At 38.0% G+C, this 16500-nt stretch overlaps 1 protein-coding gene and 1 pseudogene across 1 annotated transcript; both read right to left on the minus strand.

The window, feature by feature from the left end:
- Nucleotides 1–173: 173 nt before the first annotated feature.
- Nucleotides 174–6031, minus strand: LOC148692181 (uncharacterized). Its single transcript, XM_088681013.1, has 2 exons — nt 5272–6031; nt 174–1491 (listed from the first exon to the last, which is right to left on the minus strand). The coding sequence occupies exons 1-2, from the start codon at nt 5872–5874 to the stop codon at nt 469–471; spliced, it is 1626 nt and encodes a 541-aa protein (XP_088537139.1). The 5' UTR covers nt 5875–6031; the 3' UTR covers nt 174–468.
- A 3375-nt stretch (nt 6032–9406) lies between these two features.
- On the minus strand, nt 9407–10391 carry LOC148692182 (uncharacterized; annotated as a pseudogene).
- Nucleotides 10392–16500: the final 6109 nt, after the last annotated feature.

Genomic DNA, 16500 nt, shown 5'->3' on the forward strand with positions numbered 1-16500 from the left:
AAATCCAATAGAATCTAGATGAAACTGAAAGACTTATTATACCATGTGAATTAAGTTGCTTTGATTAATATCTGGTGTGGGTATTTTTGCTAGCGATAATTCTATTCATACCACAAAGGATTTTATATACAAGCATGTATACTTGACAATTAAAGATCTCTACAAATCAGAAATACAATCAAAATCAAGTTACAATATTAATTCTTAAACCTTGAGAGAGTATTTCCTTAGACAATACTACTTCTCTAAGTAGCTACCATCGTGCATCAATGACAACAAACACTTCCACTTTGCATAGCAGATGGATTATTTACCATAACTAACCGACGCTCTTGAATTACCAACCCAGGTAAGATCGAGAAAGCGTCATTGACCTCGTTCATTACCCCGAATCCTAATTGCTACATGCAAACAGGGTGTCTGACCTAGTTAATTATTTTCTCAAGCCAACACACCGCGGCGGAGTAATTACACAACTGCAGTCGCATCAATCTCTTCAAAACGGGTTGCATCGTTACATGAAAAGGAGCCAGTAGTGGTCATGTTCTTGAGACATGATCTTGACCTGAAGTACATGCACCGCAACCACTTCGTCACCCAAATAAGAAACCGAATAGTGTGTATTACGCAGACTATGGCCAGCAACCCATTCCAAAGATAGACGGAATAGCTGTAAATGCTTATATTAGAGTTAAAGTAAATGCTTATATATGAAAAATCGAAATAAGGAGGGACAATCATGAGCAGCACTTGTAGGTAGGTGAATGCCAGGAATGTGAGAGTGACGCACATGAACAGCGATAAGAGCCACATGCAAAATCGATTGTGGAGAGGAAATCCACTAATGAGCAAAAGGGTGACACTCAAAGAAGCAAGGAACGAGATGGTATTGTAATTTATGAAATAGACGAAGAGATCTTCCCAAATGTAGCCTAACACTGCAGTTCCAGCTATGCATGTTCTCTGTTCAGTGCAAATTGTTTTAGAATAATTGATTCCAGGAGAATCAATGGTAATGTCTGTATCTGTATTATTAGTTTCCCAAACACCACCTGGTGGGTTGACTATGGCTTGAAAAGTCATCGTCGAGATCATCGTAGCCACAACCATCAGCATGCCACGTGTATCGACCACCCAATTACTCGGATATCTCAACCATTCCATCAATTTTATCCAGCACCTCCTTGCTGGCGTTGATCCCTTTTCCGATGATGCTACTCGTTTGTGAAGCTTCTTTTTCTTCTTTACCCTTCTTAGATTTGGTGCTACAACAGCAGCGGCGGCAACATCTGAGTTAGGATTATCATTTTCATTATTTTCCCTTCTGATTAATCCTGCGTCCATCAAAATCTGTTGAATTTCTAAGCTTCTGCTAAAGTCCTCTCTTGTAACGCTGCTGTACTCTAAGATATCTGACATGGTCAGAGATATCCCATTCACGCCAGTTGCTTCTGCTCTTATAGCATCAACAGAAAGCAGGTAACGTATAGTCTGTAAATAATATATACACTTTTATTAATTTTGTGGAAATTATGCTCCTAAGGGGAGCAAACAAAAGAAAGTACACATAAATTTAGGTTAATCTCAATTTAGTACTTTGAATTTTCTTGATTTTCTACTTTTGATATATCTAAATTTTTTTTGTCTCAGTTTGATTCTTAATTAAAGTCATAATTCTAAAACAGTTTCACAGATCCGTTAAGTTTTCTGACAAAAATTTCGTTAACTGATGATGTGGAATCCATATGAACAATAACTGAATGCCATGTATGAGGCCACTTGGTTATTAAAAAAAAAAAAATTAACAAAAGAACTAAAATTAGAAAAAAAAAAAAAAATTAAAATAATATAAACCTTCAAACCTAAAACCTGAAAGGGTGAAGATCATTTAAAAGAAAAAGGAAGTCGTTCAGCTGACCATGAAGGTCTCCGACGACCACCACGGTAGATTCCAAGCCTAGCTGATCGACGTTTGCCTCTTTGTGAAGGATGTTGGATGTGCAGAGGATCAACTATCGACAACCTCTACGGGAAACACGTCGGGCAATTGGGTCGGGTTCAGATTTCTAGATGCCCAATAAAAAACAAACCTGAGGTTCCTAACCCATTCGAGACTAAGCTTTCCGTCGCCCGGCCAGCCAACTGGGGTTTTCGGATTAGGCTTTGGCTACGATGGGTTGTCTTCGGATTCGAAGTTGGTCATAGCGGAAGATGCCAAATCGATGACCGGCAACAGTTCTGCTGCTAATACTGTTGTGCCTTGGCCCGTTCGTTAGTGCGGAACCGAGATTCAGATTACAACCTCACCAAAATCACACACAGTTGAACAAAATAAAATACAAGAAATAAAGACACAGAGAAATTTACGAGGTTCGGCAAAAAACTGCCTACGTCCCCGGAGAGATATTGCTCTTCACTATGAGAATAACAGTACAAGTATACATGAGTTAAATCGATATAACCCAATCCCATATCCCTTGTACACCCACTCACAGAATTTTCCCAAGAGCCTCACTCTACCCCAAGAGTTCTTTCACTAGAATACTTTCACTCTAGCTCTCTTGATTTCTCTCACCCTTACCCATGGTAGAGCCAAATGCTCTCACCATCTCTTTGGATGCTTTACATCTCTTCTTCCGTGCACATGTTTTGCCAAATGCTCTCACCATTTTATGCTTTTCTTAATCCAAGCCTTCTCCCACAAAACATGACTTTGAAAAAGCCCCAAAACATGGCTTTGAAAAAACCACAAAACATGGCTTTGAAAAAGCCACAAAACATGGAACTAATTTGGCCACTATCCAACAAATACTTCTTGCAACTTTTTGAAATGCAGATGGACGGAATTCTCTTTTATTCCAGTTGAAAGGGAGGTCAGGGAAGGGAGTGGGTTGCAGATCTGGGGAACGGAAACCCATATGCAGCACAAAAAGGAGTGGATTCATTCTACCGCTGCCCCATGTGCAGTCGAAGGGAGGGAGATAGAGGCTTTTGTTTTTTTTGGTCAAAGGGAGATAGAGGCTCAAATTTGGTCATTTGCGATTCCTCCTCAATGTTTATCAGAGAAGTTATGGGGCGTAGTCAAATGAAGATTTTAAGGAGTAGAGATCATCCCTTTATTATTATTTTTTTTTTCATTTGCCTTTTCTCTTATTTGAACGGTTACGGTTATTCACGATAATATCTTATATTAATTTTTTGTAAAAATAAAAAGATAAAATAGAGAATGTCAAAGGAAGAGATGGAAAAAGGTTGTAAGAGAATTCTAGTTCGAATTTTAAGGAATTTTAAAAGACTTTAAAATTATGGTGTAGTCAACTAGAATTTTAAAAGATTTTCAAAGAATTCATTCAAATACAGGGGTAGTCAATTAAATAATTTTAAAAGACTTTAGAATCCTAATGTAGCTAACTAGGATTTTAAAATATTTTTATATAGTCTATGCAAATCTATCAGTATTAAAAAATTCATAAATTTTGAAGAATTTCTTTCAATAAGAGATTTTATAGGATTTGAAAAGGGATTATAAGCATAACAAAATTCTACCTCCACCCTAGGATTTCTTTTCAATCCCCTCTCTCTCTTTCTCTCTCTCTCTATTTTCTTCCAGACATAGAACCTGCCAATATGATTTCCTTTCATGTTCATCCGTCACCGTCCCAGTAGCAAACTGCAACATTTGTAAAATTTTTTATTTTCTTTATTTTGGATTGTGTAATAGTATTTCTTGTAATGCTTTGATGGGAAGTGTTAATGGCTACTAACTGTTCTTGTAATGATTATGCATTCTATCTGAAGGTGTTTATTTTTTACCATATTAATTGAACTCTTCGAAATTACTACTAAGAATCTTATTATCAATTCAAACTTTCTGGTCTTTTTCGTGTAATCATATTAGTGTAAGGGTGCAAGCATCTTCCAAAGCCTATTTATATTTGTACTTATATTGGTAGTTGTACTTAGAAACAAAACATTATGAACTAATCAATTGTTGAGGAAAAATGATTAATTTTGAGACATTTGATTTAAGAAGCATCACTTGTTTTGGTTAGTTAAAATTATTTTTCGTAAAGAAATCACAATGCAAATGAGAAAGGGAAAGAAAAGACATATTTGATTGGTTTATATTTCCATATATATATATATGTTTATGTCTTTTTCAGATTGTGCACTGAGAAAAGAATTTAGATTGTAGGAGTCAAAAAAGAAATCCTAAGAAATACATAAAAGAAATCCTCATAAATCCATAAAAATCTATAATAGAAATTCATAATAATTTGTCCATTAAGAAATTAAAATTAAAAATTAAAAAGTTAAAATACTAAAAACCTAAAAGGGTGAAGATCGTTTAAAAGAAAAAGGAGGTCCACGAAGGTCTCCGACGACTACCACGGTAGATTCCAGGTCTAACTGATCGACGATTGGCCTCTTTGTGGAGGATCTTGAATGTGCAGAAGACCAAGCTTGTCGACAACCACGACGGGAAACACGGGCAATTGGGTCGGGTCCGGATTTCTAGATGCCCAATAAAAAACAAACACGAGGTTCCTAACCCATTCGAGACTGAGCTTTCCGTCGGCCGGCCAGCCAACTGGAGTATCCGGATTAGGCCGCAGCGACGATGGGTTATCTTCGGATTCGGAGTTGGTGACGGCGGAAGACGCCTAATCGATGACCGGCAGCGGTGCTGCTGCTAATACTTCTGCAACTTCTTGAGATGCAGATGGACGCGATTCTTTCTTTTATTCCAGTTGAACGGGAGGTAAGGGAAGGGAGTGGGTTGCAGATCTGGGTAAGGGAAACCCATATGCAGCACAAAAAGGAAGTGGATTCATTCCACCGCCGCCCATCTGCAGTCGAAGGGAGGGAGAGTCTCAAACTTGCTCTGCAATTCCTCCTCATATGCGATTCCAGATAACTTAGTTTTTAAATTTTTAATATTTTAGTTTTTCTAGTATTCATGTGAACTCATATTGACACGTGGTATCTAATTATTCTTTACGTAGATGCATCAACAGAGATTTTAACAAATAATTTAAAGGATGTATAAAAATACCTCAGAATTAATTATAACTTTAGTACCAAGCTTAACAAAAAACCTTAAGGTACGAAATGTTAAAAACCAAAAAACAAAAAACTTCACGAAATTAATGCCATAAACTATATATAAAGGGGAAGAAACAAAAGAAACTTTACACATGAACATATATTAATTAATATAGTAAAAAACTAAGAATATCCAGTATAGAAAATGGAAATATATATACGTACCTTAATTTGCCTTAGCATCAAAGCTAAGTGCAGGATGGTCACACCACCATCACATCCAGCTCTTGAGTTGAGGAACTCACCATTGCTGTCGTCTCTTTCAACCAACCTTTTCAAGCACTCTAACTGGTTGTGTTTAATACACAAGTGCAAAACTGTTTCTTTCGATCTGTTTTCAACTTTGACATAAATGGACTCAGGATTTTTATCAATCAACTTCTGCAGCACCTCAACTTCTCCATTCATGGCTGCATAGTGAAGAGGGATTCTTCCCTTTTCATCGCAACGCAAGCACGCATCAGCATACACAGATAACAAAGCTTCGACAGTCTCCTTGTGGCCCTTAGCAGAAGCCAAGTGCAGGGGCGTGCGTCCATCGGCGTCCACCCGCTCTGCAAGTTTGGGATTTTTAGTGCAAAGGGCTTTGGTAAACTCAGCGTGGCCGAGCAAAGCCGAAACATGCAAGGGGGTTCCGGTTTTTCCGGTCTGCAGGGATATTCTCCTTAGAATTTCTGGGTCTTTTTCAATCAATCTATTTAAGTATTCCACATCCCCACTCCGTGATGAATCGTACACTTCTTCTTCATCATGCCGTGTGATCTCCATTGTTTTTTTTTTTTTTCTCTCTCTTTCTGAACCTTGCTTCACTTAGAAAAATTTTCTGAGAGCGATCGATTATTTGTAATAGCGAACAAAATGCGCGTATATCAAAAACACTCTTATAAGGTTAAATATAAAAGCAATTACAAAACGACTTTAAGGTGATTCGCGCATGGAATGATTCAAACCGTTGAAGCTTGTGTGGAGCTCGCAAATTATCGACGACCAAGATCAGTCCCCATCCTGCATGCAAGTGGCTAAATGTGATACGTACACGTAGCAAAATTATTTTTGTGGAGAAATTTGAATGAAAAACAATAAAGGTCATCCCGAAGTAATTGATGAACCAATATTTATAGGGTAAAGTACAAAAAACTACCTCAACTATTGGGGTCACGACAGTTTCATACCTCATCTTTTAAAATTAACAATGTCATATCGCATCTTACGAATTTGTGACAATGTCATACCTCCGTCAAATTTTCTATTAGTTTTTCTGTTAAGTGCTGACGTGACTTGATTCGGGACATACTTTCTATTAAAAAATTATTAAAAACTAAAAAATAATTATTTAATATTTTTTAAATATTAAAATAATAATAAAAAGCAGAGGAAAAAAAAACCATCAGTTCGTGCCTCCCCTCCCCCTCCCCCTCCCCCTCCCCCTCCCCCTCCTCTCTCTTCTCCCCATCTTCATTTTCTTCCCCCCACCTGCAAACCCAAAAAAATAAAAAAAATAAAAAAAATTTTGAAAACCCAACAACCCCCTGCGGAAGGAGAAGGAGGAGGAGGAGGAGGAGGAGGAAGAAGAAGAAGAAGAGGAAAAAAAAGGAGGAAGGAAAAAAAAAAATTCCTCCCTATCAGCGCGGGAGAAGGAGGAAGAAGAAGAAGAGGAAGAAAAAATAAAAATTTTTTTTGAAAACCTATCAACACCTCCTGCGGAAGAAGAAGAAGGAGAATGAGAAGGAGAAGGAGGAAGAAGAAGAAGAAGAGGAAAAAAACGAGGAAGGAAATTTTTATTTTTTTTTTTTTAAACCATCAACTCCCCTGGGGAAGAAGAGGAGGAAAAAAAGAAGGAAAAAAAAAAATTTTGAAAACCCATCAAACCCCAAATCCACCACTTTCATCCATTCTCCACATCCTCTTCCGCACCCATCTTCCATCTTCTCTGCTCACCCATCTTCCCGCCGACGGGATCTGGTGTTTTTTTTTTTTTTTTTTTTTTTTGGTTGGGATTTGCAGGTGGGGGAAGAAGATGAAGATGGGGAGAGGAGGGAGGAGGGGGGAAGGGAGGGACGAAATGAGGGGGTTTTTTTTTCCTGCTTTTTATTATTATTTTAATATTTAAAAAATATTAAATAATTGTTTTTTAGTTTTTAATAATTTTTTAATAAAAAGTAGGTCCCGAATCAAGCCACGTCAGCACTTAACAGAAAAATTAACAGAAAAATTGACGGAGGTATGACATTGTCACAAATTCGTAAGATGCGGTATGACATTGTCAATTTAAAAAAATGAGGTATGAAACTGTCGTGACCCCAATAGTTGAGGTAGTTTTTTGTACTTTACCCATATTTATACTATCTATTTCGTTCTTTTATATTTTCTTTCTTGTCAAGTTTAGTTGGAAGTCTTAAGTATTTGTGATAATTTTACCATATTGTGTTTCTATGAGTAGCAGGATGAAATTTGGTAGAAGAGTATGCAAACAATGGAATTTTTGAGTGATTTCAGTTGGAGATGAAAAATACGCAAGGAAACTGTTCGATGAGAGATCAAGAAAAGTAAGGAACAAAAGTAATCTACCAATAACAGTAGCAAGAGGTTCGTCATGTTGTGTTTGGTTAGATAGTGTAACTTTCTGAATGCTACAAGGAAATGGCAGCAGCCATTTGTGACTTTGTGTGTGGCTTTCGTTTGTGATAAGGAAGTCTTTGTTAGATTAATGGCCAAGTGGCCAAAACCAACTTTGCTAATAGTGAAAGACAAAAAGAAGGTGGACAACATTATTGTGTCAGCTTTTTAGTCGGTTTTTGAGATATGCATAATTCCTCACTTTGGTCCTTGAGATTTCAAATCAATAGAAGTGGTCCCTGAGATTGTCCATCATCCATCATTTTGGTCATACCGTTAAAAACTTCGTTAAGTGTCCTGAAACTTTTGGCCGGAAGTTTGGGCAATTTTCAAGAGAAAGAACATAGAAGTATCCAGGGGGAGAGCATCTGGCTCTCCCATGGGAAAGGTTGAACATGAGTTGATAGAAAATCAAGAGAGCTAGAGTGAAAAGTATTCTAGTGAAAGAATTCTTGGGTATAAAAAAATTCCCACAAATAAGGATAGGTTTTAGTGACTCAAAATGGAGTGGAGCCCAGATGAATTTTTGAGTGGGAATCAAGATCACCATGTGAAATGAATGGGGGGGAGGTGGATTGTCTGTCTTCCCATTTTCATACTCTCCTCATGCTCTTCTATTTGTGTAGTCACAGTTAAACTACGTCAACATTTTATATTTCTATTACTTTTTATTTTATTATTTCTATAAAAGATTAATATTAAATATTGATGTGGCTTAACCATGACCACACATCACAGGAGGGCATTGGGAGAACATGGAAATGGGAGGGCAGACAATCCACCTCCATGAATGGGAAGCTGCTCTGCAGCCTTGAAAGACGCGCCAAACATGCGTTGATAAAGTTTTTTTTAGAGAAAATTGTTTTGAAATTGATATAACTTTTTACTTTGATCTTAGGTCTTTAAATTTGTCTACCATCAATTATTTTAGTTTTTTCATAAAAAATCTCTAGAAGTGGAACCATCGGCGATGTCGTTGTCGGATCCAAGAAAGAATAGCGAGAGAGATGGAGAGAGAGCGCGCGCAACTCCATTTAGAGGATTTGATTTTGCTGTAAATTTTGCTTCTTCAGGCTTCCACGGACACCGTAATGCTGCATTGCGGGCACTCAATCTCATGTGTCCTCCCTTCTCTTATCCTCCAGTCAGCTATTCCAACTTTTGATGACAATATTATTAGGAACCAATCCTTAGTAAAACACAAATGAATTTTGAAAAGCCACATGAGGTGCTTTCTCGAAGAAATACATGAAGCATTTCAAATACTTTTGAAACTCAAAAACATTTTCTTTTAAAACGGTCTCATTCATTTTAAAAGTATTTTCAAACGAACCCTAAAACTATGTTTGCCATATATACTATAATTTTTTTCTTTTTTTTGGTTGAGAAAGCCATTTATACTGTATTGACTAATAACAAACGACTAGCAGAGAGAATGAAAACAGTTGTTAATTTGCTAATGTGATAACAAATGACATAAATGAATACTAATAAAATAGTAGCTACCATCCTGCATCAAAGACAACAAACACTTCCAATTTTTGCGTAGCATGGATTATTTATCATAACTAAGCGACACACTTGAATTACCAACCCAGTAGAGATCCAAAAAGCGTTATTGACCTAGTTCATTACCCCAAACCCTAATTGCTCATACATACAAGGTGTCTGACCTAATTATTTATTTTCTCAAGCAAGCACACCGTGGGGGAGTAATCACACAACTGCAGGCACATCATTCTCTTCAAAACGCATTGGATTGTTCCATGAAAAGGAGCCAGTAGTGATCATATTCTTGAGACTTGATGTTGACCTGAAGTACATGGACCGCAACCGCTTCATCACCCAAATAAGAAACCGAATAGTGTGCACTACACCGACTACGGCCAGCAAAGAAATCCAAAGATAAATGGATGTCCTGGAAATTTTTTTAGACGATAAGAAAATAGTGTTCTCAGGGACGATCATGAGCAGCACATGTAGGTAGCTGAGTGCCATGAATGTGAGAGTGACGCATATGGACATCGATAAGAGCCACGTGCCCAACAGATTGTGGAGTGGAAATCCACTAACGAGCAAAAGGGTGACACTCAAAGAAGCAAGGAACGAGATGGTATTGTATCTTATGAACTTGATGAAGAACCCTTTCCAAATGCAGTTCCAGCTATACATACATTATCTTCACTGCAAACTGGTGTCCCAGAATAAGTGGTAGTGTTTGTATTATTAATTTCCCAAACACTACCTGGTGGGTTGACTATGGCTTGAAAAGCCATCGTCGAGATTACCGTAGCCACAACCATCAGCATGCCACGTGTCTCGACCGCCCAATTACTCGGATGTCTCAACCATTTCATCAATTTTATCCAGCGCCACGTTGCTGGCTTTGATCCCTTTTCCGATGGTGCTACTTGTTTGTGAAGCTTCTTTCTCTTCTTTGACCTTTTTGGATTTGGTGATGCAACAACAGTAGCAGCGGCAACAGCTGAGTTAGGATTATTATTTTCATTATTTTCTCTTCTGATTAATCCTGCGTCTATCAAAATCTGTTGAATTTCTAAGCTTCTGCTAAAGTCCTCTCTTGCAATGCTGCTGTCCTCTAAGATATCTAACATGGTCAGAGACATCCCATTCACACCAATTGCTTCTGCTCTTATAGCATCAATGGAAAGCAGGTAACGTATGGTCTGTAGATAATATATACACTTTATTAATTTGGTGGAAGGGGAACAAACAAAAGAAAGTACACACATGAATATATAGGGGAACAAACAAAAGAAAGTTTACACATGAACATATATTAATTAATATAGTAAGAAACTAGGAATATCCAGTATACAAAATGGAATATATATACGTACGTACCTTAATTTGCCTTAGCATATCAAAGCTAAGTGCAGGATGGTCACACCACCATCACAGCCAGCTCTTGAGTTGAGGAACCCACCATCGCTGTCGACTCTTTCAACCAACAGTTTCAAGCACTCTAACTGGTTGTGCATAATACACAAGTGCAAAACTGTTTCTTTCGATCTGTTTTCAACTTTGAAATAAAAGGACTCAGGATTTTTATCAATCAACTTCTCCTCTCATGGCTGCATAGTGAAGGGGGATTCTTCCATTTTCATCAAAATGAAAACACGCATCAGCATACATAGATAACAAAGCTTCAACGGTCTCCTTGTGGCCCTCAGCAGTGTTGGAAATTTTGAGTAGAATTTCATTGTCCCACATTGCTCATCACCACAAGGTTTCTCCCTTTATAAGGCTTTGTTCCTTATAAAAAGTGATTGAAGTGATGGACCTTAGAAAATAAAATTGGTCTCACCTTGGGGTTGTTCTTTGGGATTTAATTAATTATTTTTAATTAATTTTGAATTTAATTAATTAATTATTATTTTTTATTATTACCAACAGACTCATCATTTCAGATGAAGGCTGAAGAGTTCAGAAAAAATGCACCCATCTGAAGAGATGTCTCCCAACAGTCACACCCCATTCTCATACCTGTTGCGAACATGCATTATCCCATTATATATACATTCATCTGCATGACATTTAATATACAGAAAATCAACATTCTTCTTCTACAATCATAAACATCCTTTCTGAGAGAACCACATAAAAATTCACCAGAAGTCAATTTTTTCCGATGCTAGAATTCCTGACTTAGATCGTTGAATCCTGGTGAAGCAGACGTCTGTAGAACTACAAGCACTGAGTAGGGACAAAATTTCTGTTTCAAGGACATTGCGATACGCAAGCCTCGACCATCAATTTTTCTGTTTAATATTATTTCATTGTTCATACTCTGTTTAATATTTATTATTATTTATTATTTATTAGCATATATAATTTTATCACAGATTGTTGACATATATCCAACCAGCAGAAGCCAAGTGCAGGGGCGTGCGTCTGTTGGCGTCCACCCTTCCTGCAAGTTTGGGATTGTTAGTGCAAAGGGCTTTGGTAACTTCAACGTGGCCGAGTAAAGCTGAAACATGCAAGGGCTTTCCGATTTTGCCGGTCTACAGGGATATTCTCCTTATAATTGCTGGGTCTTTTTCAATCAATCTGTTTAAGTACTAGTTTGGCACAACTAAAATTATTAAAAAGGCAGCTATGAAAAAAAGTTGGGATGTAAAATGTGGTAAATGTAAAAATAAGTGCTTCTTTTCAAAGTTTTAGCCAAAATAAGCAGAAAAATGGAAGCAACATTTTGTTGCTTCTCAAAACCAGCTTTTTTTCAAAGTAGGCGGATGAACAGTAAAGTTTAACGAAACTTTCTTAATCCCAATTATAACCGCTTTCTCCTTCTCGCGATCTCCATCCAGCGCATCAACGTCATGTTGTAGAAGAATGTCATAAGCTCCTTGGAAGTGGTCTTGAGCATGCGCGACGGCGGCTCGTAGTTATGGGAGGTGAAGGGGAGGGACGTCTCGATCATGAGGGTGGTGGAGTCATGGCGGCGGATGAGATGGGACGACATAGAGATGGGGTGAGGGATAAGGCGGAGGTGAAGGGACTTAGGAGATTGGAGCTGGAGGAGGAGGAAATGGGTTTCCCGGCGGGTCCAAATACCCCAGAATCATCGCTGCACAACTCTCCGAAAAATCGTCGAGACGGAGTTTCGATGGCAAAGATTTGACTGCAACTGGGTTTTTCGATTTGAAGACAAATCCTCAAGGATGAGGTTGCCCACGTCAAAATCCCTTAAATTTCATAATTCGTTTTTGGTTTTTGTTTAGCAAAACCTTGGGAAGGAGGTAGAGATGGAGGAAGAGAGGGCGGTGGTGGGGTGGTGATGGAAGGTCGAGGGGGACACCCGGGGGGGGGGGGGGGGGGAGGGGGAGGAGGACACGGCAAATCCCAGAAATCCCATTTAAAAAAATTATACCCTCCTAGTCATTTAACATAATCACATCAATTTTCTATAAATTTAACCAAACACTTGAACATTTTTTTTTTTGTTAAAACACTTTTACAATAAAAGTTTACCAAACACGTAACTGCTTTGTTTTACAGCTACTTATTTTTACAACACAGCAGAAGCAGTTTTTTTAAAAAGCACAGCAATACCAAACTAGCCCTAAGTATTCTACACCCCCAGTCCGTGATGCCTCGTACACTTCATCTTCATCATGCCGTGTGATCTCCATTGTTTATTTTTCCCTCTCTTTATGAACTTTGCTTCAGTTGCAAAAAATTTTAGAGAGCAATTATTTATAATAGCGAACAAAACTCGTTTTTGGTTGTCAAAAGAGCACTTCTAACTCTCTTTCTAAAACAATTTTATAAACACCCAGCCTAAGGAGATTACTCTAAGGCGTTGAAGCTTGTGTGGAGCTCGCAAATTATCGACTACCAAGACTAGTCCCCATCCTGCATGCTAGTGGCCAAAATCTTATTCGTAATGTACCAAAAAATTTTATGTTGCCGGAGAAATTTGTGTGGACAACAATACACTTTGAAGTACCAATGAAATTTCAACATATTGTATTGAAACACTTGCGAAATCTCTCCATCATCTCCTGAAGTATTCCAAGTCTTGGTTCGTGATAGCCCACGATTGGTTACCCGAGCTGGTAGTACTAAAACCAAACTTTGAAGTTTCCCTACTTTTATTGGCTTTTAAGGGTGTACGTAAATATCGTGGAACCGAATCATACCGCAACAAAATAAATTGTAAAAAATTGTGTTGATAAAAAAAAAAGTCAACTAAGATTTAAAAACCGGAGAGAGTGATTATTTATAATAGCGAACAAAACACCTTTCTGGTTGTTAGAAGAGCACTTCTAAAAGTATCTCCAATAATGCTAGTTATATTTTTGTTATTGTAGCAAATTAAATGACTCAAATGTTAATTTGGCTAGCCACCATTTCCAACAATACTAGCTATTTTAGCTTAAGGTAAAATATTTTAAAATCTTAGGGTAATGCTAGGATGTCCAACTATTTAGACCAAATTGTATAAATCATGTGATGTGGTTGTTAATTATTGGATTACTATATAAGTGTTAATTAACATGCTTATTTCATATTTGTAGCATATCACATTATTTATAAATTTGGTCTAAAAAGTTGGTCTACCTAACATTACCCCGAAACTTAACAACCCAATTAAGTCCATATTCTCCTCTAGCTAAATTTAGCTAGCTATGTTTTCTGCATTGTTTTGTTAAAGTAGCCAAAAAAATCTCATTTAGCTAGGTTGTTGGAGATGCTCTGACCTTTCCAAAAAAAAAATATTTTTTTTATAACACCCAACCTAAGGTGATATGTGCATGCTCGCATGACTTCATACGTGTAGCTCTTTCAGAGGCAATTACAAAAAAACTCTTTAGAGTGATTCGCGTATATCTGCACATGAACTGATGCTAAATTTCTAACCACTGAAGCTTGTGCGGAGCTTTCAAATTATGGACGACCAAGACCAGTCCCCATCCTGCATGCAAGTTGCCAAAATCTGATACATACACGCAGCAAAATTATTTGTGTTGCCGGAGAAATTTGTATAGAATACAATAATGGTAACCGTATGTAGGGCAGGAGCGTCATCTCTTGAAGTCTTCTCAAGTCTTGTTTCGTAATGGCCCGCAACAGGTTACCCGAGCTGGTAGCACTGAGCATCTCCAATGATTTTCTATATTTTGTCCCTACAATCGTATAAATGTCCAAAGCCTTCCAATGGGTCAGGAAAACGATCAGATATGGTATAAAAAAAATTCCCACAAATAAGGATAGGTTTTAGTGACTCAAAATGTAGTGTGGCCCAGATGAATTTTTGAGTGGGAAACAAGATCACCACGTGCAATGAATGGGAAGCTGCTCTGCAGCTTTGAAAGACGTGCTGATAAAGGTTTTTTTTAGGGAAAATATATTTGAAATTGATATAACTCGTTACTTTGATATCTGGTCTCTGAATTTGTCAACTATTAATTATTTTAGTTTTGAAGTGGAAGCATTGGCAACGTCATTGTCGGATCGAAGAAAGAGCAGCGAGAGAGATAGAGAGAGAGCGAGCGCAACTCCATTTAGAAGATTTGATTTTGCTGTAAATTTCACTTCTTCAGGCTTCCACAGATACCGTAATGCTGCATTGCGGGCATTCAATCTCACGTGTCCTCCCTTCTCTTATCCTCCAATCAACTATATCGGCTTTTGGTGACAATATTATGAGGAATCAACCCTTAGTAAAACGCAAGTGAATTTTGGAAAAACACATGAAGTGCTTCCTAGAAGAAGTACATGAAGCATTTCAGTACTTTTGGTTAACTAATAAACTACTAGCAGAGAGAATGAGAACAGTTGTTAATTTGCTAACGTGATAACAAATGACATAAATGAATACTAATAAAATAGTAGCTACTAGCTTGCATCAAAGACAACAAACACTTCTAATTTTTGCATAGCAGATAGATTATTTATCATAACTAAGCGACACATTTGAATTACCAACCCAATAGAGATCCAGAAAGCGTTATTGACCTAGTTCATTACCCCAAACCCTAATTGCTCATACATACAGGTGTCTGACCTAGTTAATTATTTTCTCAAGCAAACACACCGCGGCGAAGTAATCACACAACTGCAAGCATTCATTAAGCACTTACAAATGATTGCTCGATCGTTGGTCATACGTACCAAAGCTCCCAATCATTGTTTGGGGCCACGCAATATTGCACGCATCCATATTGATCTGCATGAGGCATGTTGCGACCCAACCATATAACACCCTTCAGTTGGTTACCGGATACAAACCCAACATATCGCTTCTGCGCGCTTTTGGTTTTGTGGTCTATGTGCCGATTTTGCCGCCTTTACGTACAAAAATGGGACCTCAACAAAGGATTGGAATTTATGTCGGATATGATTATCCTTCGATCATTCATTACTTATAACCTTTGATAGGCGATCTGTTTACCGCTCATTTCGCAGATTGTCACTTCTATAAGACAATCTTCCAGTCGTTAGGGGGAGACAAGAACGTCAACATTCTTGATGAGCGACACAAATTATCATGGACAACTCCCACTTTGACTCATTTAGATCCCGCACCGCTCAGTCTGAAACTGAAGTGCAATGCATATTAGATCTTCAGAGCGTAGCTCAAAACATGCCAGATGTGTTCACCGATCTAGCACGAGTGATAAGATCACATACTAGCTACGAATATGGCTGCAAAGACGGACTTCCCTCCTGGAGGCCTGGGACTCCAATTTTGGTGATCTATTTACATTAGCGGCTAGCCAATCATCTGCCCCTACACATAAGTATGGCATACCTCTTGGTTCAAAGGATTCACACCCCCGGAAGAGGAAACCCACGGTATAGACCCATGAAGAGCTTACTGTGAATCCGACAGTTGCCTACTCATTCTATCCAGCTTATGAGGAAATTCTAGACTATGGAAGTGTCCTCGAAGAGACAAATCCACCTTCCAAGAATCGTGAGATTTTGATATATTATGCTAGCTTAGATAATGTTTGGTGTAGAATGAGATGATCGTCGACGATGCATTAGCATATGCAGGAGCTACTAAGATCATGTTGAGCAATAACATTGAACCCCCGTTCCGTTGATTGGTTAAACTGGAAACAAGTAATCCAAGTCGAACTCGATTCGCTTCCAAAACATAAGGTGTTTGGACTTGTAGCTCCTACTCCTCCACATGTGAAACCCGTTGGCTACAAGTGAGTTTTCGTTTGAAAGCGTAATGGGAAGAACGAAATTGTGTGTTACAAAGCTCGTCTTGTTACGCAAGGCTTTTCACAACAC

This window comes from Pyrus communis, chromosome 12 (assembly GCF_041283825.1).
Source record: "Pyrus communis isolate YQ-2024b chromosome 12, ASM4128382v1, whole genome shotgun sequence".
Taxonomy (NCBI): Eukaryota; Viridiplantae; Streptophyta; class Magnoliopsida; order Rosales; family Rosaceae; genus Pyrus; species Pyrus communis.